Source organism: Buteo buteo, chromosome 13 (genome assembly GCF_964188355.1).
Source record: "Buteo buteo chromosome 13, bButBut1.hap1.1, whole genome shotgun sequence".
NCBI lineage: Eukaryota > Metazoa > Chordata > Aves > Accipitriformes > Accipitridae > Buteo > Buteo buteo.
In genome coordinates this window covers 30,356,032-30,379,663 of record NC_134183.1, presented here as the reverse complement: position 1 = coordinate 30,379,663, position 23,632 = coordinate 30,356,032, and the positions used below count along the sequence as shown (strand labels likewise).

At 41.7% G+C, this 23,632-nt stretch overlaps 1 protein-coding gene across 1 annotated transcript in view; it reads left to right on the top strand.

The window, feature by feature from the left end:
• The window catches only part of RFX7 (regulatory factor X7), a 54,989-nt gene extending 40,941 nt beyond the window's left edge, over positions 1-14,048 (top strand). Inside the window, exons 6-9 of the mRNA XM_075045339.1 lie at positions 1,925-2,005; positions 2,682-2,889; positions 5,525-5,820; positions 6,770-14,048. Of these exons, the coding sequence (XP_074901440.1) occupies positions 1,925-2,005; positions 2,682-2,889; positions 5,525-5,820; positions 6,770-10,087 (3,903 nt within the window). The 3' untranslated portion in view covers positions 10,088-14,048. The remainder of the gene's footprint in view (positions 1-1,924; positions 2,006-2,681; positions 2,890-5,524; positions 5,821-6,769) is intronic.
• Positions 14,049-23,632: the final 9,584 nt, after the last annotated feature.

Below are 23,632 nucleotides of genomic sequence, written 5' to 3'. Positions count from 1 at the left end.
CCCATTAATTGTAACTTAATACAAACCTTAAAGTACTTTAAAACCTGATGTTGTCATAGTGTAACTAGACATAATTGTTACAGGCAGACCTATACACAGATCTTGGGACAGATTAGTTTATCAATTAGTAGGCAGCCACTGTGAAGAATTTGGGGGAAATGCTGTGCAAAAGTCTGCTCATACCATTGGTGGTTCTGCTGCTTCAGTGTAGGGGCAAGAAGCTCTGCTAGGAAAGAAATGCAATAATTAAGTCTAAAGGCTACAAGGATGTGAATTTTTCTCAGGCTTTTCTGAGTCTGAGCTGCAGTTTGTCTAGTCTTCAGCACGCTTTGTGGTGTTCCGTTAAAAACCAAAAACTGTTAATGATTTTCGAAGTAAGTTTTTTCATCAGCAAGAATTTTGTCCTTTCCAAGTTGAGAATTACACCTCCCCTTGAGAATCCTTAGAAACCATTATGAAGTAATGTAATACCTGCTGCAACCTCCAGGGTCGACTCTTGCTCTGTTCTGACATGCTGGGTAGGCTAAGCCACTGCAGTAAGCAAGGGAGAGAGAGCATTAGAAGGCCAAAAGGCATCAAGGTGCTTGTAGGCTCTAATTAAAACCCACTCAAAAGAACTAGCAGTAATGATATGGACGCACTGTAATACTGGCCTTTGCCAAGATCTCACTTGAAACATGCACTTACAGAGAGAATTAAATGCTAGTGAGCAGCCCAGAATTCTTTTTCTTCCATAGAGGAAAAAAACCTTCCATGTGGTAGTAAATGAAGTTATGTGTCAGTTAAATTGTTTCATAAAATACAGTGTTGGATTATCTAGCAGTGGAGTCCAAAACTTAGTAGGGATGTTCTGCCTAGAGCTAGAGAAGTTTTAAGGAAGAAACCATATACAGTAATTGTAGCTTGACCCAGGGGTTCTCTTTCAGTTCTGTTTCTGAAGTTCCGAATTCAGAATGATTAAAATGTGATGTTATCTCACACTTACTTTAGTACCTAGCCTCCTTACATTTATTTTACTCTAATTATCCTCCATCCAGGTTAATGCAAACAAATGCAAACTCCATGGTCTAGAAAAGCGAAATACAGACGTATTTACAGAGTGTGAAAAATTAGTGATCCTGAAAAAGATTTGTGTGTCACAGAGAAGAGACACTGTATGTGAACTCCCAGAGTAATGCTGTGGAGCGGAAAAAAGGCTGATTTGATTTAGACCTATAAACAAGTAAGAGTAATGGAGGGAGTATATTTTTGTGTACTGATTTGATGAGATCAGTGTAAGAACAAATCTGGGTATTTGTGTCCATATTTTTACAGAATTACCACAGGTGGGGAGAGAGGCACAAAAATTGTGTGAATTCTTAGGAAGAAATGTCCTCATCAGTCACATTATTTTGTCATGGGGAACTTCTTCAGTTTGTGGAAGTCCCTTAGGAGAAGGAAATGTCAGGAAATTTAGCAAAAAGAGGCAAAAAAGAACTCATAATAAAGTAAAACCTAGATTTGGGAACATGTTTTTTAACAGTGATTAACTTTTGGAAATGCCTTCTCTATCTTGTTTTAGGCCTGGTTTAGGAAGGGTGTTCAGTCCAAATTTCTGTTAGTGATTTAAATATTGAGTAGCTAATTGAAACTACTTGGTGTGGTTTAGTGGTTCTTCTAAGTCATCAAACTAAATTCATAATGCCCAGCATTACTTGCTCCTCTGCAGAGATGGAGAAGCCCAATGACCTGCCCAAGAACGCAGCCATTTATAGGCTCTTGATTCTGGCTAGCAATGAGACTATATTAATGACAGTAATTCTGAGATCTGTTGTTGAGTTCGCTTATAAAGCTTATGAGGGGTATTAAAGGAATTACTGCCCTTTCCTCATATCCCCCAAGTAATAAGCAGAGACGATTTAGACCTTAATTCTTGTTCACATATTGCTACAGTGGACTGAGGAAGAAGGCTTTTGTGCATATGCCAACACTGCCCAACCTTGACTTTCATAAAACTGGAGATGGGGTATGATGTATATATACTTGCCTATTTATATGTATTTCTGCAAATTAACATTTATTATGTTGTTTTTCTGTCTGAAGTTTTTAAAACAAAGTGAAGAGCTGTGTAGTTTTTAAGATTTTTCTTTATGATACTTCCATTCTGAATCATTGTTTGATGTTTTTCTGTAAAGTTCAGAATGTACAGCGGTGCTATTAAAAGAACTAATTCAGGAGGTGTTGCTACTCACAAGCTATATCTTTTTAACTCTGATTCTGTTTTGGTTTTACTGGTTTTTGTGTTGTTGTTTTTTTTTTTTTAAGTCAATGCTAGGAAAGAGGAACCCCAGTGAAAGAAGCATTTCCTGGGTAACAGTGGCTGCTTAGTTGAAAAGACTCTGGATGCAGGGAGCATCAATTGTTGATGGTCCAGATATTAGAATTCTCTCTGTGATTTTCTTCCAGAAATGTCAGCTCCATATAATGCCTTTGGAAACAACCAGTAGATTAATGTTAAGACATTTAATTTTGGATGATATTGATGATGTGATCTCATTTTCCCAATTTCATGAAAAACTGTGAACATACATACTCAACTTTTTCTGTGTTTTCGATCATCATTTGCTCTCTATTTTTGTTTTCATGTCTTAATGACCCTTAAAAATTAAAGTAACCTGTCCTCCTTTGTTTCTTTGTTTTAGTTGGATGGAGCGGAGCAGTCTGGGCAGCTGCAAAGTCCTGATGAGGAAGTCGTCTCTGCGGCCTGCCGGCTTGTTTGTGAATGGGCCCAGAAAGTGCTGAGCCAGCCTTTTGATACAGTCTTGGAATTGGCTCGTTTCCTTGTAAAAAGTCACTATATTGGTACCAAGTCAATGGCAGCTTTAACAGTAATGGCAGGGGCACCAGCAGGTAATGAGATAACTTAATTCTGAATTGATGAAATAGGGGATCTTTCTTTTAAAGAGTAGTAACATCTTGGCTTGAGGAAGCAGTTCTTTTCAGGGCAAACTCTAAACACTGACTCTGAGCATTGAGCATGCATTTATGTGATTCTAGCCCACATTGCTGCAAATTGCTTTTCTTACTGGTAGTCTAGGTAAAGAGATCTGAAAACAAGCAGTGGTCTCAGGTTTAGTTTGTGATTCTCCCATTACTCCAATGAGGACCCTGGTCTTTTAAAACACTACAGGGCATGTGAATAATTGTGCTGAATTTATGTACTTCGCTAGATCAGGAGTTTGGTGCCGGTACAGTGCTGGTCTGTAGACAAACTGGGGGTGTAGCTGTGTTTCTGTCTGATAACTTGCCCTAATTTGGAAACAATTGTCTGTCTTAATTTTCTTTCAAGAACAGATTTTCTGATAGGAATTTCTGATATGTCAGGTGCAGATTTTCCTAAGATGTTTGATCAGTGTCAGGTAGTACAAGCATGCCAGCTGCTGCTCTTATTGATTACAACACAAATAAGGGCTTGAGGGGTATTGAGAGGTACAGGACAGCCTAGCCTTCTCTGGAGGCAGTTGTGTGACTGAGATTCCAGCACTCAATTTCAAATCTTTGTTAAGGATTGAGGTGAAGAGAAGAGTTACCTTGTATTTTGCTACATCAGATGAATTCCTGTTCTATTCAGTCTCTGGGAAAGCTCACATTCGATTTGGTGGTTTGTACATCTACTTTTGTGTTCTTTGTTTCCTTCTTCATGCTCAAAATCAGTCACTTAATGATTTAAAGTGTTTTTTTGTGGCTGTGGATGAAGCTAATTACAAAAATGAAGGATGAGGAGGAAAGTGGAGGTGCACAACATGTCCCAGACTTCCCTCTGAAGTTCTGCCCAGGCCTGTCAAGCAAAATGTGTTTGGATCAAGGCAAATCTCTTGCCTTAAGACAGGCAATTCCAAATGGAAACTGGTGGTCAGGGCTGTAGGCTGGAGTGATCCCCTTCTGGATCATGTTCCTTGTCCTTCCAGCTCTCTTTCCTTTATTGCAACTTGCAACTGACGGTTGGCAGTGGCAGGATTTGCTGCCTGTTTGCTCCTTTTTTTACCTGTTGTTGCTTGGCTTCATTGGTTCTGCTTGCCGCACTGCTAGAAGGAATGCTAGGTGTATGTACAGCTCTTCAACTTACGTAGTTTCTCCCCCTTACTTCCTTCAAGAGAAGATGGTGTCCTTCAAGGAAAAGGGCAGTTATTTCCAGTGCATGCCGCTGTGGCTTGGATAGTCATTTCAGGAGAGGCTCTTTCTAGAGTGGCAAATAAAATATTCCCATTCCTCTTTATCTCAAGGAATTACAGTGCGTATGTGCCTGTAACTGAGGAAAAAGCAAACTTTTACCTTCAAAGAAAAATCTCTTGAGTTTTTTTTCTTGTAAATGTTACTTGCCTTCAGTATTCAGCCCACACATATGAATTGTTTTCCAGCAATTTCAATATATTTGGGCATTTCAATGCTCTATGAAGAAGGAATTGTGAAAATGAAGACATGTTGTGGTGTTCAAGCTCTGATGGTACATGCAGACTGCTGCTGAGAGGATGGGCTCCCATACCACAGTTCCTAAGCATGTACTGCATATCTAAAACCAAATACTTGTCCTAAAAATGGTATAGATTAAGTTATAATTAAGAGTTATTTTAAAAACTGTGAAACCTGCGAAGTGTAAATGAAACGATGTTAAGGTGTTTTTAGAGGGGCAGTTCGACAGGGTTAGTTGGTCACTGAGAGACCTAATCCTCTTGACTGTTAATAAACAAAAGATCATAAACGTGATATGATTTTGTGAGGATTGGTACCAGCTGCACAGATGAGACTATCTCCCTGTTGTTCTCCCTGGAAGCACCACTTGCTGGCTTGTGATCAGCAAAGGCATTGTCTCCAGAAAAAACGTTCTCCCATTCTAATTTCCATAGTTTTTTCACCTTTTCCTTCTTTTCCCTGGACACTTCTCTTGCTCTTCTTTTACCACTAGCCCTGATCACACACAGGTTGTGATCCATTCTGATATATTAGATGCATTGTGTTTAATGCCTTGGTCATTAGGTAGTATCATCTGCTCAGAGCTGCTCTTCTGTGACACAGACCCACAGCTTTCTGGAAAGATTTTTTCATTTTAAAATCTGACATTAAATTAGACATTTCATTTAAATTAGACATTGATAACAAAACACACACAGTAGATGATGAATTTTGAAAGTTCATCTAAAACATATCTGCTGCCCTCTACTGTCAGTTAAGTGAAATGCATTGTTTTTTAGATTTTGCTGACACAAAAGTTGCAATTTGGGATTCCTAGAAACAAGATGCCGCTATATAGTATTTTAGCAGCTAATGCCCAGCTTGTCTAACAGATGGAGGTTTTGCCACAAATCTGGAAATAAACTGAAACACTGAATAGATTTGCCTATGAAGTGGATGGGAGCACCTCATGGAGGAGGTGTTCCCACAATGGTTGTGGAGATGCCTGCCATGTATTCTGTGTGGTTAGGTACGGAAGTGGCACTACAGCAGACAGGGTATGTGTGGTTATAATTCATTCTTCTTTTGTATTCAGGAATAAAAGGGATCCCCCAGCCCTCGGCTTTTATACCTACTGCTGAAAGTAATTCCTTTCAACCGCAAGTGAAAACTCTGCCATCTCCTGTTGATGCCAAGCAGCAGCTGCAGCGTAAGATCCAGAAGAAGCAACAAGAACAGAAACTGCAGTCTCCTTTGCCAGGAGAGTCTCCAGCAAAGAAAACAGAAGGCGCTGCAACCAACGGTGTGACCAGTATATCTAATGGAAGTCCTGCAATTCTGTCTCCTCCACCTATTGGCATTGTTGTGGCAGCTGTCCCCAGCCCGATACCGGTAAAGTTCTCCAGCAATTCTCCAGAGAAACCACCTTATGAAAGGGTTGTAAATTGCCAGGAACTAAGCAGTGGTGTCAGTGGGAGAGAAAAATGGTTTCCGCTCAAAGGCTTGGGTCCCTTGATGCTTTTCTGTCCCAATGACTGTGTTATACCACATGAATTACAGGATTGATACAGAAGCAGCAGAATTCTGATCACGTAGCATAGGCCAAGTTTGTCTTTGAAGTCATTGGCAGTGGGATTTCAGCTAGCAATAATTAAGGTTGTATGTCAAATAATTGCCCTTGAGATGAAGTTTAACCAGAAGAGAGAGCTGACACCAGTTGTGTGGGTCGCTGAGCCCCTAATGTGGAATCTAAATAGCCTTTCATAGGCCTGGTGTGTTTAGTGACAGCAGCAATTTTATTTTTGCATGAATGTCTGTAGTCTGGAACACACTTGTCTTTCAGCCATACAAAACTGGGCTGGGAGGGAATGTTGTTTGTTTTTAAGATGTTAGATTTGTTGTCAATTTCAATAGGTAAGTCAATTTTTCTGCCTGATAGTGAGTTTGTATTTAACTTGCTTTTGAAACCTTAATAATGAGCAGTGTTTTGAACACATCCTCTGCTTTTTAACCTTTGTATGTCTGTCTTTTTGTTCCATGTGGTGAAGGATTTTATGAGAATGACCCTTTCATTAGCAGAAGAGCGGGCTAGTGTGTAGACCAGTGCCTTGTGCCTTAAAAATTGAGGCCATATATCTGTCTACCAGTCCTTAGGCAGACAAATGGAAATTGTCTTGTATATAGTTGGAGAGCTTGTTTTGTTTCAAACTGACATTCACTAGCTTTGGTGTATTGAGCTGTGCTGTCCTTTACCTTTGAAATGCTTGGGGATAAGGTGATCTGTGGGCTTTGGGGGCTTCCTTGCTTCCTCACCACACCTTTGCTTTTTCTCTCTCTACAGGTGCCAAGGACCAGGCAGTTGGTGACATCTCCAAGTCCTATGGGATCATCTGATAGCAAGGTCCTGCCGCTCAATGTTCAGGTGGTCACTCAGCACATGCAATCAGTCAAGCAGTCACCAAAGACTCCCCAGAATGTTCCCGCCAGCCCAGTTGGTGACCGCTCTGCCCGGCATCGCTACCCGCAGATCTTACCCAAGCCAGCAAATACCAGTGCTCTCACCATCCGCTCTCCCACGACGGTGCTCTTTACCAGTAGCCCAATCAAGACTGTTGTGCCAGCTCCACATGTGAATTCTTTAAATGTGGTAAAAATGACAGCAATATCTCTTGCCCCAAGCAGCAGTAGTGTGCCTGTCAAACAGACACCTTCAGTCAGCAGTAGTGCAGGAGCAGTGGAAGAAGGGAGGACTGGTCCACAGATCAAAAATGGATCTGTCGTTTCGCTTCAGTCTCCAGGATCCAAGCCTAGCACTGTTGTAGCTGCGCCTGCAGTCAAGATCAAAATGGAACCAGAAGCATTACTGGATGACAACTCAGTACAGGGCCAAGAGAGCTCTGACATGTCTAAATCCATAAAGGCAACCCCTGACCTGCCTCCTGCTCAACTAATTAATTTTGAGGTTGCAACCTTGAAGGTTTCAGCTGATGATGTCATGGAGGCAAAACCAGTTAAGGGCTGTGATCAGGGAGCTGAAGAAACAGGGACCAAATATAAAACACAATCTAATGAAATCACACCAGTTTCTTCAGCAGGCAATAATCAAAACACTCTAAAGCTCTCAGTTGCCAGTCAAAACTTGTCCAGCACCAGCATTGGTTCACCTCCTACTGGTGAGTCTACGATTAAAGACAAAACATGCACTAAAAGTCCAAGAAAGCGACAACCTTCTACACTTCAGGATTCCCAGGTACCACCTGTAAAGAAACCACTGGTGGAGCAGCTTTCAGTTGGTAATGCTGTGGAGGGTCAAAAAGCAAACAGTGTTAAGAAGTCTCCAAAGGTTGGATCGTTACCTAACAGTGACAATACGGCAGCACTTGCTCAAGTTCCCAGCAAGGTACCTGTGAAGGTGGTACCTGTACCTTCTGCAGCTGCAGCAAACTTAGCAACAGAGCTTTCTTTGAGCACCGATTTAAATACCAGTGATTCTACTTTAGGACAGCAGCTTGCATCAGCATCATCTCCAGATATAAAAGTAAAATTGGAAGGAAACCTGTTTATCGTAGAAAATGATTCAAAATCAGATGGCAGCTTTAACCCAAATACATGGCACCATATCACCAAAACCTCTGACTTTGCATCTGTGAATTGTGAACAGCAGCAAGATATCAGTGTTATGACTATTGCAGGGCACTCTGGCTCTAGTGACTTACAGGAACCGGCATGGGAGCCAGTGCACTGTGAAGGTATGCAGCAGGATGCATACAACCAGCAGTTACAGAGCCAGATCCAGGACTCCTCCCTGGGTCAAATACAAGCACAGACTTCAAATCAGTTACCTCTGCAGCCTGAGCTGAAAGAGTTTGAACATACGGTCCCTCAGTCAAATGAAAACTTCTTTTCATTTGATGATGACCTTACCCAGGACAGCATTGTGGAGGAGCTGGTGCTCATGGAGGAGCAAATGTCCATGAATAATTCTCATCCTTATGGTGGTTGCCTAGGAATGGCACTTCAGAGTCAGACCGCAGCTCAAGGAGCTCCCGTGTCATCTCATCCAAGCAGCGTGCACTTTTACCATTCGATCCATAACAACAGCACTCCGATTCACACTCCCACCCCCACCCCCACCCCGACTCCCACCCCCACCCCGACTCCAACACCCACCTCCGAAATGATCGCCGGATCTCAGAACATGTCCCGAGAGAGCCCGTGTTCGAGGCTGGCTCAGACGACTCCCGTAGACAGTGCTCTAGGAAGCAGTCGGCATACGCCCATCGGCACACCGCATTCGAACTGCAGTAGCAGCGTCCCTCCAAGTCCTGTGGAGTGCCGAAACCCGTTTGCGTTTACTCCCATCAGCTCCAGTATGGCTTATCATGACGCCAGCATTATATCAAGTAGCCCCGTGAAGCCGATGCAGCGGCCTATGGCTACCCATCCCGACAAAACCAAGCTCGAGTGGATGAATAACGGCTACAGTGGCGTTAGCAATTCGTCCGTTGCAAACCATGGCATCCTTACGAGCTATCAGGAGCTGGTGGAAGACCGCTTCAGGAAACCTCACGCTTTTGCCGTTCCTGGCCAGTCGTACCAGTCTCAGCCACGCCACCACGATACCCACTTTGGTCGCGTGACTCCCGTTTCACCCGTGCAGCACCAGGCAGCCCCTGTCAGTAGCACCACCAAGCAAGAGGGCTTTGCTGTTCCTGCTCCTTTGGACAACAAAGGAACCAGTTCCTCTCTCAACAACAGTCTGAGATGCCGGAGCGTGAGCCCTGCTGTCCATCGCCAGCGTAATCTCAGTGGAAGCACTGTTTACCCAGTTTCAAATATACCACGCTCTAACCTGACACCTTTTGGAAGTCCAGTGACTCCTGAAGTTCACAACGCATTTGCTAATATCCATGCGGACACCAGTGCCAATAACATAGCGCAAAGAAGCCAGTCAGTCCCGTTGACTGTGATGATGCAGACGGCCTTCCCGTCTCTTCAGAAACAAACAAACACTAAAAAAATAACCAATGTGTTGTTAAACAAACTTGATTCTGATAGCGATGATGCAGTGAGAGGTTTGGGAATGAACAACATGCCCTCAAATTACACAGCCAGGATGAATCTCACTCAGATTTTAGAGACATCCGCCGCTTTTCCTAGTGCCAACCCACAAAATATGATCAATTCCAGCACTTCAGTTTATGAATTCCAAACACCAAATTACCTCACAAAAAACAGCAGCACGGATCAGATCAGTTTTTCTTCTGGAGATAACCAAGCACAATCAGACATTGGAGAGCAGCAGTTAGATTTTAGCAGCACTGTAAAAGACCTTTTAGGGGAGGACAGTCTGCCAACAAACCAGCAGCTGGTGAATCAGGTGGCATCAGATCTCAATAATGTTGCATCTGTCTTTTCCAGCGACATCAGGTTGTCTTCCGAGCTCTCAGGCAGCATTAACGATCTGAACACTTTAGACACAAATCTACTGTTTGATCCAGGTCGTCAGCAGGGACAAGACGATGATGCTACACTGGAGGAATTAAAAAATGACCCCTTGTTTCAACAAATCTGCAATGAATCCATTAACTCAATGACTCCATCAGGTTTTGAGTGGATGGAGAGTAAGGATCATCCTGCTGTTGAAATGTTGGGTTAATCTTGTTTTATAATATGTATGTAGCACACTGTATCTAAGAGACAGACGTATTGTATTTGTCTTAATGGAAGTGCCTCCCGCAGCAGAAACACTTGCTATGTATTGTGGCATTTTCAAAAAAGTTTGCTGTACCTGTTGCTCATTCTTCAGCAGGGAAAAGGTAGTCTTACCAATTTTAAACAAATCTCTGAAGGTGATGGGCTGTCAAAGAGCCAGTATTAAAATTTGAATTTTATAGTGTTTCCCATTCAACTTCTCTTATTGTAGCAAATAAAGATGTGGTTGATAGCCAGTCAGCAGTGACAGCTATGGTTGAGGCTTTGGGGAGGGTTTTCAGTCTAGCTCGTTAGTAGGCTTTCCATACTTTGTGTTGCTTGTTACTTCTTAGCAGATGATCCTTACTGACCTTTGTCGTTCAAGTCTGAAATGCAGAGTGCCTGCAGATAGGTAGGTGGTGGGGAGTGGGTACAAGTGAACCAGGTGACATGCAGGTGCCCGATCATTGTGTAGCTGTCTTGAGCACTGCTCAGTGGTGAACTGTGGGAAATCTCTGTAGCGCTGGTGCCATTGACATCTCTAGTAAATGCAGAGATAGGAAAAACTAACAGGAATGATCAAGGAAAAAAGATGCACTAAATTTTTTATTTAAGATAAATAAATCTATGTAGTTATTTTATCCATTAATATTCATGACATACTTGATATTTTAGTTCTCACTTCAATGTTTTTATATTAGGTAAAATTCATGCAAAAAGATTTTGAGCACTGAGATTTAATCTAGGCATAACACCCTATTTTAAAGTGATAGGTACTGTTTAATTATTTATCAACGCTAGAGAAGGAACGTGATTTTTTTTTTTTTTTTTTTTTTAAATAAAAGAGCTGCTGGAGCTCATTAAAATACTATTTTTAAACAGTCATTTTTTAAGTTTGCTCTTTCCTAGCCTAATGGAGAGTGTAGGAAGATGCTCTTTTCTCTGTATTTCAGTAGGTTGAGCCTTTCTGTCTGTCTTGCTTGCTCACTTTCTCTCAAACAAAAGATGATTAAAATATTAGAAAATGTGGTTGATCTAAAAATATTTCAAATAGAGCCATAATACTGCCAGGCACTTTACAGATACACAGTAAGACGTGAACTTTCTTTAGGAAAAATTTATTTTAAAAGAAGTACTTACTGTTTTAGAAGCCTGAATTCCATTTTCATACATGATTTGACAAGACTGGTGAATCATTTTTTTAGAAGTCCTTAGCTGCCCCTCTGGAAAATGAGATTTAGACTTCGGTCTCACTAGTTCACTTGAACCAAAAAAAGACCTTTTATTTTATTAGCATGGCATGCATCTCTCTAATGGTCAAAAGAGAGGGGTACTTAACTGGCCACGGCCCTGATGCTAGAAAGAGGCAAGCTTTTACAAAAGAAGTGGTGCGCTGGGGGTGCTACAATACCTTCCCTTAAGCTTAATATGAAATTGATTATTTCTCCTGTGAAACAACACTTACAAAACAGGAAACAGAGCAGAAAACATTTGCCTCTCTTGCATTACTTCTTTGAATGAGTGGTCATGAATTTATGAAGGGGGAGGCACGATAAGCCCCCCTAGATTTTTGGGGTGATTAGTGGTTTGGGTTTTTTTATTTCAGTGTCTTGGTGATCTTCTGTTTCTTCAGTTTTTGCTAATGACTTGAGATGCCAGTACTGGTCAATTTTTTTGGTGGTGCTGATTCAACTTGTGCTGCTGCATTGGCACTTGAGATGCTGGTGTATCACAGCTTCTCTTGCTCTTGCCCCAGTTTATCACCAGTCTATGGCCTCTTCTGCAGGGACAAACAGTTGTGCCAAGCTATAGCACCTTAATGGGGGCCTGATTTCACTGTGTTTGCGTCAGAAGTTTTGCCGCTTCGTCAGGAATAAACTTGGAGTTCAGATCCCTCCTTGAAGCACGTATACGTGTGATAGTGTGGTTTGCTTCGTTTAAGACCAAGTGACTCTCTTAAGTTTTGTTAAGGAAATGGAGAGGAGACTAAAAACTGCATGGTAGCCTTCTGCTTGTTATCTTGCCGGGTGTCCGTCAGTAAGGCTTGAACCATTTTTCTTGTAGACGAAAGTTGCTGAAGGCAGGGCTCGAGATCTCTACCTGCCCATGGCCTTTTGCCGGAGATGTGCTGAACATCCTGTTACCTTGTTGACTTCGCTGGGTCTGAGTGACGCTCAGCACCTCTTTTCCCCCCCTGCCCCGACCCTGTGTGAAGTGCCAGCACTACTGTGAATAGGTGAAACCTACTTTCTGATGGAGAGTGATGGGGAGGACGCGAGCACTGGTGCTGCAGGGAGAAGCTGCACACGCGCTGCAGCAGCCCGTGTGTTTGCATGACATGCTGGTCTCACCTCCAGGTCGCTAACACTGAGACTGAGGTGGGCTTGGGGGAAGTAAGTTTTTGCCTAACTCCACTAGCTTTTTAAGAACATTTCTCAGAAAAGCAAGAGTAGATTTAAAGCTGATGTGTTCTAAATTATGCAGCCGTCACCAAAGGTTTTTAAAAGTGCGTTTAAAATTATTTTTAAATACAAGCATTAAATTGGGCCTAACACGTAACTTAATTAGCGGAAATATTCTATAATCAGTGGATTTAACGCAAATATATGTTTAATTTAAGAAGTGTTAAATTCGATAAGGATTGTTTCAAGTAAAATCCAAGGCACAGGCACAGCTTTGTACATTGGTATGTATTATTTTAGAAGTGTTTGTGTGTTGGTGTTTATAATTAATAATGTTAGGTCCCTGTACTTAGTGCTAATTAGTTCTTTACTATACATTGAGACAGAGCACTACTGCACACCAAAGTATGCAAAATACCCAAAGGAAAATTCTGTGATTCTAACAAATGGAAGCCTGTCTGTGTCAGATACTCCAAAACTGAGAATTTGAGACAGTTCTGACCCCTTGTTTACATTATTGGCTTCCTACTAACATGAGAAATTATTTTGATAGCAGTTTTTGCTAAACTATACAAACTAGTGAATTTGTACCCTGTGTACAGTATTGCAGCAAACACTTTAAATTTGGTTGGTTAGTCCAGCAAACTTTCTGGGTTCATATATTGCACTAAAATTCTGTTGAACCTGTGGCAGGCACATTCCTTAGGATAAATGCAACAAATACGGCCCACAGATTTTAAAAAAAAAAAAGGGCAAAACAAAAAAAAACCCTTTTTAATGTGTTTCATTATTAAAAGGCAAAATGTCATTAAAAGTGACAGGTGAAATTGTCTTATGTAGCAATGTGCATTGATCTCAATGAGATATTTCTATTTCTTATTCTCTTACATGAGAATATTACAGCAGGAAAAATTAAGTTTAGTTTGCTTCACCATGTTAATACATGATCACAAAACGTGCATGAGTGTTAATGACTTAATCTTGTACAGTACTAGATATATTCCTGTAACCACTTTTATTTTTTTTTATTCTTTTGCTGTATTGAAACTGGTTCAGTGTTAACCAGGTGAGCATAGTTATTCACAAGTTATTTACTTTTTTATGTTAACTAATTCAGCTTAGTTATTGTTGAATATGTTCCTTTCTTGGATTATTTTTTATTGTTCTGGTGTTGAAAAACATTTTTGCATCATTTTATCATGATAAGAATTCATGAAGTAAATAATTTGCAAATAATTGCAATAAGCACTGACTTCTGAACTGAAAAGAAGGAAAGCGTTTCTTGTGCAGTGCATCTGAGGTTCATATAATAGTCTTGTACTATACTGTGCTTTATTTACTGCACCATAAGGAAAGAAAAATCCCTGTTCCACGTTTTCATTTAGTGCAGGAAATCCAGTTTCTCCCCTTTCCCCCAGTGTTTTGTTGTCTGTTGTACTGCTGAAACTACAGTAGTTGAATATTGCAGTAGCATTTCAGTTATTTTTTTTATTGAAAGTGCTCAAAAATTGTTTTTTAAATGTTTTCAGAAACAATAAAAACATTTTATATTAAAATTACTTCTGTTTTTTTTTTTAATGTGGAAAATGTGCGTTAAGATTGACCTAAAATACAGAGCTTTCTAGTTTGTGTGAAGATAGATCACAGCTGCCCAGCTGTGCCAGCTTGCTGTAGTTGCTGAGCCCAGTTATATACTTAAAGCTGAGCATGAAGGTGAATCTTCCTAGCTGGAATGCCTTGATCAGTCTGTGCTCTCAGAGTAATCTCCTGAGAGAAGTTAGTGGTAATAGGCTTCTGACCATTCACTTTATATTCCATTTCTGTACGTATCCCTTTTAAGTGGAAAGTACTTGTGTGGTGATACTATTACGTTTGGGGGATAAACACAGCTGCAGCTTGCAGTTGAACCTGACAGTTCAAATTTGCCATCAAACATTATAATAACATTTTGGCTGAGGCTGCACTTCAGAACGTGGTGGTGATAGGCGTGCTGGTTAGAGCTGTCGTCATGTGCGGCTCCTGTGCCGCATTCATCCCAGTGTGGGTGCTGGTCAAAGTGTTCCTTACGTGTCTGGGTGGTGGCTCTTGCTGTTGTGGCATACAACATCCTGTTGCTGGTATAGCCATCCACGGTGGCGGTGCCTGGCTGGTTTTGCTTTTTGACGCTAGTAAAGCACTCTTAAAAGGTAGTATTACAGTGCAGGTTGGCTTGCTGCCATAAAGGGGAAAATGCACTGTTTTGATCTATGGAGTCCTTCATTGGGTTGTAAAATTGTATGTAAACCCAGCAGTGCTCCCAGCACGGCCTATGTGAACACAATGGAAGAGTATTGCCACAAGGCAGAAACTGGCTACGAGAAAATGAGGGTGAGGATACTCGGGTTTTCATGTCAAAAAGACAGCACTGGTTAACAGACTCCATCCCAGACTACAGAGGTGCTGAGATGAGCTGGCCAGTGGCAGATTTGATGGTGGCACAAAATCACTTAGGTTCATCAATAAAGGAAAAGAATCATCAGGGAAACATAAATGAGACAACATGGATGAAAGAGCATCAGAAAGACACATTAATTTTAACATGACATTGGAGAGTATGCTATTAATATATCTCACTGGATTCTAAATTAACATGCTTTAAGAAGAGTTCTAAATGAACAACTCACAGACATGCTTTCTCCATGTTCCACAGTCAAAAAATGCAAATTAAAAATTCCCAAGGAATGAAATGGAATATAATGTAGGAGATATAAAAGGCTATTTTAGAAAATGATAGTTCATCTCAAGTAATAATGGGTTTTAATTGGGACCTCTCAGCTGTAGACTGGAAAGAATTGGCCTTAATGGTTAATACTTGGATCTTGCTGCCCTCCTCCCCCTCTTACAAATGGCATGAATTAAGCTTGGATAAGGAGAAGTAGTACAAGAAAAATGTGTAGTGAGGCTTACAAGTTGTGGAATAACTCTGAAAAGCAATTCCAAACTTAAGAAATGAGCCACTGGACGCTTAAGATGTACATTTAAGATGTTTCTGAATAATGCTTATAAGGGAGTGCAATAAAACTTGCAGACTTAGTGGTTCATGTAAAACTTTTAAGCTGCATAGTGTTTCTAATAGTTACCTGTAATCATCCAGACCAGAAGACCATTACACATCAAGGAGTTAGTGATCCACGTAACAGTTAACAATCAACCTGGATATGCCCACCTCTGCTGTGCTCTGCAGGGTAAACTTGGCCAGGTAACTGTAACAGAGGACCCTGTGGGCAGCTCCCACTCGGTGTTGGTGATTATGCCACCTGTGTGTCCTTGCCTTTTTCTGAAAGCGTGGCAAGAAGTTCTCATGTGAACATCCTTTCTGCTTGACAGTAGAAATGATGAACAGGGTTGTTTTCTTGTAAGAAAATCCTGTAATAGCTCAAATGACCAAAATGGGGTTGACCTTTCCATGGGCAGAATCTGCATGTGGATCAGAGGCTGGTTCAGTGCTGCATAGCTTGGGGATCTGAAGGTATGTAAGACTGTCTATACTGTCTTCTCTTTATAGTGCTAGCTCTAGCAAATGGCATTTTAAGCAATACTTCACAGAATCTGAGCACCTTTGTTACTGCTACTATAACAAACCAGCACCTCCTCGTGCATAACTAGCAATACCGAATAAAATTGCAAATCTTATTGTCCCTTTTGCTTTTCCTGCTCAACTTGTTAAAAAAAGAAAAAAGGGTAAATTATAAACTAAGTAAGGCCAGTTCAATTAAGTTAAAAGTGAACTGAGGCCATGGAGAAATTTGCTTAGAAAACATACAGTGCTAAAAAGACAGCACTTTCATTGTGCAGATTGCAGTGTTTAAATACCCAAAATAGAAGATCACCTTGATCTAATGCAGAATATATAACCAACTGACTTTGGTTCCTGGTAGATCATAACATTTCTGCTATGTGCTTTGAATATGTAGGAGATACCCTACTAGTGATGTAAATACTTGAGATATGTTGCCTTGGAACATTTGTGTATCTGTTCTCCAACAGCTTTGTCATGGCTCCTCCTAAGTCTGTCCTTCCTGGGCCTGCGGACCAGATTTTTATGTCTGGTAATGCCTCAGCTCTGCAGTCATTAAAAAGGTGCATTTTAGTCCCTGTGGCTCATCTTTCCTCTGTTGTCAGCTCCCCTTTATGTTGATGGTAAGTTATTTATCATTGGCATTTTGCCTATCTACACTACCTAATTAGATGATGCCTAATAGAATCAAATTTTCAGTGGATCTCAAACTGCTGTTTCAAATAATGGCAGCAGTATGCTACTGATCTGGAGCATACTCTATTGCATTTGGGGGGGGGGTGGGACACAAATGTTAAAATTGTACTTGAAAAATTGGCCCAAGGATGGAAATGAGTCTCAGGAGCTTGTGAGAAGGTTCCATTTTAACCTACCTATGCATAAAATTAGCCAATTTTGGTAGAAATATTTTCAAGGTAGTATAGAAATTACACCAAATAATCTAAACTTCTTTTTAAAGCCTTCATGTATCTTAAAGGTAGGAAAAAAGATATGCATAGGAAGTTGAAAATACATCTCCATTTATTCAGGAGTTGATAACCTTATGGCCAGTTATTAACTTGGTTCTAGTGGATTTTTGTGAAGACTAAATTGAACAGAGCATTACCTGGCTGCTGCTGGGGCTCAGTCCATCTGTAGCCTCCGGTTTTCTGAGCACTGTGTGGAGGAGAGTGGCTAGTAGAAGTCAAGAGATGTGTTCCCTGCAGCCTTCCTCAGGTAGCTGACCTACCCATCACTCCACATCTATGCTTCTCAACATGCTTAGTTTAGAGAGCTATTGGGCTCCCTCTTCTCAAATATTCTTCATTGTTTTTTTTAGTATGGATGGGAAAACATGGCCATATAACTGTATTACATCGTAAACTAACTGATTGGGACTCACTCATCTGCTTTCTCCGTCAAAAATACCCTTGAGTGTTCAATTTGCCTGCTCCGTATCAGTACTTCAACAGGACACTTGTTCAAGGACTGTGATAATCAGTTCCCAGGGTGATCAGGCCAAATTCCTCCTTGCTCTGAGACAAGAAGAGGCATTTTGAAATGTGCTGTTTAAAAAGCTGTGTATAAACAATGTTTACTTCCGACTAGAACAAAATGCTATTTGATTCTATTTCAAACTGTTTTGAAAATCGGAACAATCCCTTCTTCTAAGTATGTATAGATGAGAGGGGAGATGAAGCGCCCGTGTCCAAGAGGCCCTGCTCAGAGGTTCTCATGCCAATGGCATAACTAAAATCTACTCTGACAAGGATTACTTGTGGAAAGCAAAACTAATGCTGGAGCCTAAAATGGCTGTCTCTGCAAAAGCAAAATAGGAGACCTCAGTGCTTACTAATAAGGAATTGCTGAAGACCTGTTATGCTGCACAAAACTTTAGAATTATTTTGCTGCTTCAGAAATCACCTGAAGTGGCATTTTTCTATAAATAACATTTACAAAAGGTAGCTATGTAATACAGGACAATATTTGCGTTTCCCTTTGTTTGGCAGAGGTAATAGTCTTCTCACTAATAGGTATCCTTTTACAGCATGCACAAAGCCCTACATCTCTGTCAGACACCCTGTTTTTTAGGAGTACTTTCTTGTTGGGATTACTTTCTGTGCCAGCCAGACCTGAAGATGTGTGGATGCTTCTTGGATGGTGTGCTATTACATCTACTTCAGCCTTATCAGTAATTAATTCCCAGTGGCAACACTTTCAAGTTCATTGGAAGCCAATCAGTGGACCAAGGACAACACATTGAAAATCTGTGTACTCAAAAGTAATTGAACACTAAAAAAACCTCAGGAGTAATTAAAACCAGCTTAAAACAACAATTACTATTCCCATTTTCCTAATGGAATAAGGGAGAAACACTATGAGAAGGAGCATCTTGTGTGAAAATGAGGGGTGAAAAGACAGGAGTGCATGAGAGCTGCTCAGTCACACGCCGAGTCAGAACAGCAGCTTCCTCTGGTCTTAGCGACATTTTAGGCACTGGCAGAGCATATAGCACATACTACTTCATACAGATATGGAGAGTGATAATCTCAAGGTATTTAAAGAAGAAAAGCCCCAAAACGTCATCCCCAGAAAGATGTTACTTCTGTAACATTGTGATGGGTTGAGCTGTTAGCAGAAATATCCATAATGATCATGTTAACCATGGGATCACTGGTGGTGAATTAAGCTGGGAACACTGTGACAGCAGTTGACTGGAGCTCAGCACCTCTGTGCTTCTGTTCTGGCAGCTCTCCTCCCCCTCAAGCAGAAAACAGGGAGAGAAAGATGACATCTGAGTGGTGGTGATTCAGACAAGTGTTTACCACTTCATTCAAATGCATATGCACGAAATGAGTGTGACTTTCCACCTCCTTCATAGTTGCTCTTCTTACTATGCAGGTTTGCTCATCAAGCCAGAGAGATTTCCAAAGAAATTGCTTGTAAACTGTTATACTAGTCACAGAAACTAGGAAAAACATTTCTTATATCTTTTCCTTCTCACAGCCTCTCCCTGTGAGAGCTGGGGATCTCAGCAGCTTTCCTGGAGGACAGGGATCTCTGGGGTGAGGGACGGGGATGGAGGAAGGTGGCCCAGGGCAGGTGTTAGTGCCTTGGGACCACAGATCTACGCTTAGAGAGCAGTGTTAAATTTCATCTGCAGGCTGCCCTGAAAAGATGCTACTTGAGTGGAGAATTTCTGGTTTTACATCTGATCTATCCCTGGGTGACGGTCACACCTTGCTGTCATCCCACAGGGACAAGTAGGGCTGCAGGATTTGAGACAGCTGGAGGCAGTGGCTTGGCAGCAGGCAAGGCAGAAAGCAACACGTGTCCAAACAGAAGATATGTTGCTTTTAAGGGAAAGAAGAAAAGTTGAGGAAAACAGAACCAGTGACTTTGGAGAACTGAGAAAGAAAAGGAGCAGTAAGGGCCTGGTGAAAACCTGAGTGTGAGTTAACAGCAGTCTAGTTGCAATGCAATGCAGAGACAACAGTCAGTCTGGGGCGACTTTTACGGGACTGAAGTTCTTGCTTACAAGATTTAAACTTTCATCTTTGTATCAGTTTTGCATCTTGTTATCATGGTGTTTGAAATCTAGTATTAAATGCCAGGATCTGGCAGGTATTTGCACTTAACTGTAGAGCCAGGAAGAGTGTTGAGTCTTGGGCTCTTAACTATCTCTGACATTAGTCTCATTAATGAGTCATTGTCATGGTAGTAGAGAAACAGAGATTACTAGGCTATCAATAGGTATTTACTTCTCTTAGTCATAGCAGTGACTCACTAGTAATATAATTTTTTTTCTATTAATTCCCTCTTGTATGTTGTTTGCCATTTACCTGCCACTGTGACGTTGTGAGTGGTTCATCATAATATTTTCCATTGTATGACTCAGTAAACCAAAAGACAATAGGACAAAAAGCTGTATGTGTCATTCGCACCAGGATTTAATTGTGATTTAAATTACTTCTGATTCCTTTAGTTAAAAAGCAGAGCAGTGAAGATAATTTATCCAACTTGATTTAAAATCCTCTGTAGCAAAAGTGTATCCTATATTTAATAAGAAAAAACATACTTTGATGTCACTTGATGTTCTAGCTTTTGTAACTTAGCCATGACTATAGTTAATATATATTCTTAAGATAAAGATTATATTATTATGATAACCCCTTGGAATTCTGAAATCAATCTCCTTTCCCCACATTATTTCCTCCTTTAAGAACAGTGCTCTTTTTTTTTTTTTTTCAAAGCAGTGCATATTAGAGTGTATGGAATCTCTTCAACTTATAAAAACATTTATGATAAAGAAAGATGGAAACCAAATATTGTAAATGTATATAAAATTCAGACCACAGATTGGGTCTATCAGGCTGAACACCATCATCTGAGAGATGGAAAATATTTTTAAAGTTTGTAATTTTTTGATCTTTTATGGACTGAAGGTTAATTTAGATGGCAAGAGAAGTCAAACTTCTTTGTTATCAGATAAGAACTCACTATTGGGATGGAGTAATGAGATAAAATATTAATATGTTTTTAATGGTCTTGATATACAGTTAAAATGTTCCATCGCACTCAGATGATCCAAATGCAGGTTATTCTCTGCAACTGAAAAATCAATTATTTGCAGAAAGAGGAAGAGCTCTTTTCCATTATTAGTCTGTAATTGTGTAAGACCATAAAATATTAAATGCTGGAGATATATATCTTACATAAGAACTGAATGTTTGTTAGCAAACAGACTGTGGTTTATTTCCCCCTGTTTTCAAGTAAAAGAATAACTAAAAATTCTTTTATTTTGAATGAACTGCTAGTTATCTTGCTGGAACATTGAAGATAACTATTGATCCCACTGAAAATGCACATAGACCTTATCTTATCATATGGATGCCTCTGGGTAAAAACCCAGAAACACAAGCCTTGTTGATAGCAGGTCATCTACTTATGGATTTGGGATCTGACTGTGTTGTAACTCCTGTTCTGGACAATCAGTGGTCTTTCCACACAAAAAATGAATCAGTGAGGTCTTATTTGGGACTGCATTATACTGTGCTACTTAAAAAATGTAATATAACAAATTGAGTGTGCTAATGCCCTGTTGTAAATTTCAAAAGGGAATTATTTCAAATTTCAGGGTTATTGAAATGACATGTTACTCAGAATGTAATGTTTGAGTCTTACAAAAAAGCCCAATAACTAATGTGCTGATAAAATATTCACAAACAAAACCTTTGTTAAACAGGACTTCAGGAGAAAGTACTTCTTCTCATAGCCTTCTAGTGTACAGAAAAGCTGAGGCTGAGAATGCAGAAAAACAGACAAGCAGAGTTCAGGCAAGTGATGGTAATGTTGTAGTAGGAGATTTATAGGGAGAAATAAACCAGTATCTTTTTTTAGAGTAACCAATACAATTTTGAAAAAAACCCATGAGCTTTTGAGGGTCTGATGCTTTCTGTCTGACATGGTTTATACACTCTAACAGAGTGTAAGAGGCAGCACTGCAAAACCAGGTATTCATGCTCGACAGCCACAAACCCACATGCTTTTTCTAGCAAGCTGTTAAGAACAATACACTAATCAACATGAGGCTCAATCACAGAAACGAGTGCTTCACAAAGTAACTGGACCTGGAAATCATGCCTGCTGTAACTTAGGCAGGTTTTCCTTGCTTGGCTGTCACCCAGGAACCTCCCACTTAATTTTGGACAAGCTTCTAAACTTGTGCTGGGGGAGTGCTGTAGGGAAGGCTGAGAGAAGGGAACTGCAGAGAGACATTGGGTGGCCAGAGGCTTGATCCAGAAACCGAAGGGGGCTGTTTCTTTTGAACTACCCAACAGCATATCTGGGTCTTTTTTTTCTGAACTTTATCAGTTGGTCTCATAAAAGACATTGTTTCCCCACGTAAATCTACCTGTTCATATTCATAGAGGGTCATGACTATGAAGACACTTGCCCAAATGGCACTTTGTCTGTTTCTCAGACAGTCACCTGATTTTTCATAGGTAATACCCTATATTTATTTTGGGACATGCACAAACTGATGTTACTGTCGACATCGCCATCCTCGGAGCCTCCTGCTCGCCCTGGGAAGAGAGTGTAAATGTGTATGATAATGGGCACAGGCTTGCCTGAGCCCTGCTGTGGAGTTAGTTGGGTGTTTTGTGGTCTGCTTGGGGCACCGTCTGAAGAGCCGAGCCTGGGTCTGTGTTTGTCTTCGAAAGGGTAGAGTTTCTCATCGGATGATGAGAGAAGTAGGTCGCCCAGGTTGTGAGGGGCCAGGCTGGATGAGCTGAAAGATGACAAAAGACACTGGTTCCTTGCCAGTACAGGTGCTGCTACATTTGTCTATTGTTCGTGACACACGTGATTTTCTACATGTTCATCCTAAGATGAAGGTACGTTCTCTGCACTCGCGGGCTGCGCAGCGCCTGGGGAGTTTGGCTCAGGCTTGTAGAAAGGCTTACAGCTAGAACACCCTACTTTATTTATAGTTGTTTTAGCACAGCTCTTCCCATTGTCCTCTGTGGGCTGGGAAGGCCGGTGGGCAGCGGGGCACTCCTGAATGATTCACAGGCAGCTGTTGAAGGCAGCATGAATTCAAGCCATTTACAAAACCATCCTGGAACCAGGTCCTTCCAAGGAGAGTGTGGGTAACGGCTGGGAAGCACCACTGAATGGCGATTTGGGAATGATCTCAAGCACCTCCAGCGTTCAGCTGAAATGTTGTCGTGCTCTGTTACTAACGTGTTGCTGTACCACTCCTAAGTTTGAACGGCAGGGGCTGGGGTGTAGATTTTTTTTCTAGGAAAATGCAAAGTCTTTACAACATTGTTGCTTTGATTTCAGACAAGGCTTTTAACGGTTTATCTTTTTCTCTCCTCTGGCATTCTCCCTGCTCGGGTGTTATGTCAGGTCAGCTCCTCACACAGCAGGGACTTCCTCCTCCCAGTATCCTGGAAGGCAGCAAGCGCTACCTCGTCCTAGCAGGCAAGGTCCCTTCTGCGCATTGACAACGATTATTTTTCTCTCAGTTTTTCCTAAATTTCTGCCATTCCAAGAAGGTTCCCTGGATGCGAGGGGTTTAGGCAAGAGCTCCCATAGCTTGCGCCTGGCCCTCAGAGAAGTGGAAAAGACCCCGACGGTGTAAACCACAGGGAAAATTTTTTAGAAAAACGATTTTATTCGCCCCACGACACAGCTAAGGTGTGCCCCTCGGGCAGGGCAGGGACCCTGTGCCTGTCCCTGTGCCCCCCCCGGGGCGGGCAGCCGGCCCTGAAGGAGCCGGTGGAGCTGAGGGAGGCGGGCCCGGCCGCGCGCCCCCTCGGGCTGCCCGCGCGGCGCGTGTCTCCGGGCGGGGCGCGGAGCGAGAGCCAATCGGGAGGCGCGGTCACCTCCCGGGTGGGCGGTGGCGCGGGCTTCTGCGCCAATCGAGCGAGGCGGGGGGCCGGAGAGAGGAGGGGGGCGCGCGCCCGCGCTCGCCGTGCTGGGGGGCGGCCGCCGCTCGCTCGCTCGCTCGCTCGCTCGCTCGCGCGGCGGGCTGTGGGCGGGGCCGTGGGCGGGGCGGCAGCGG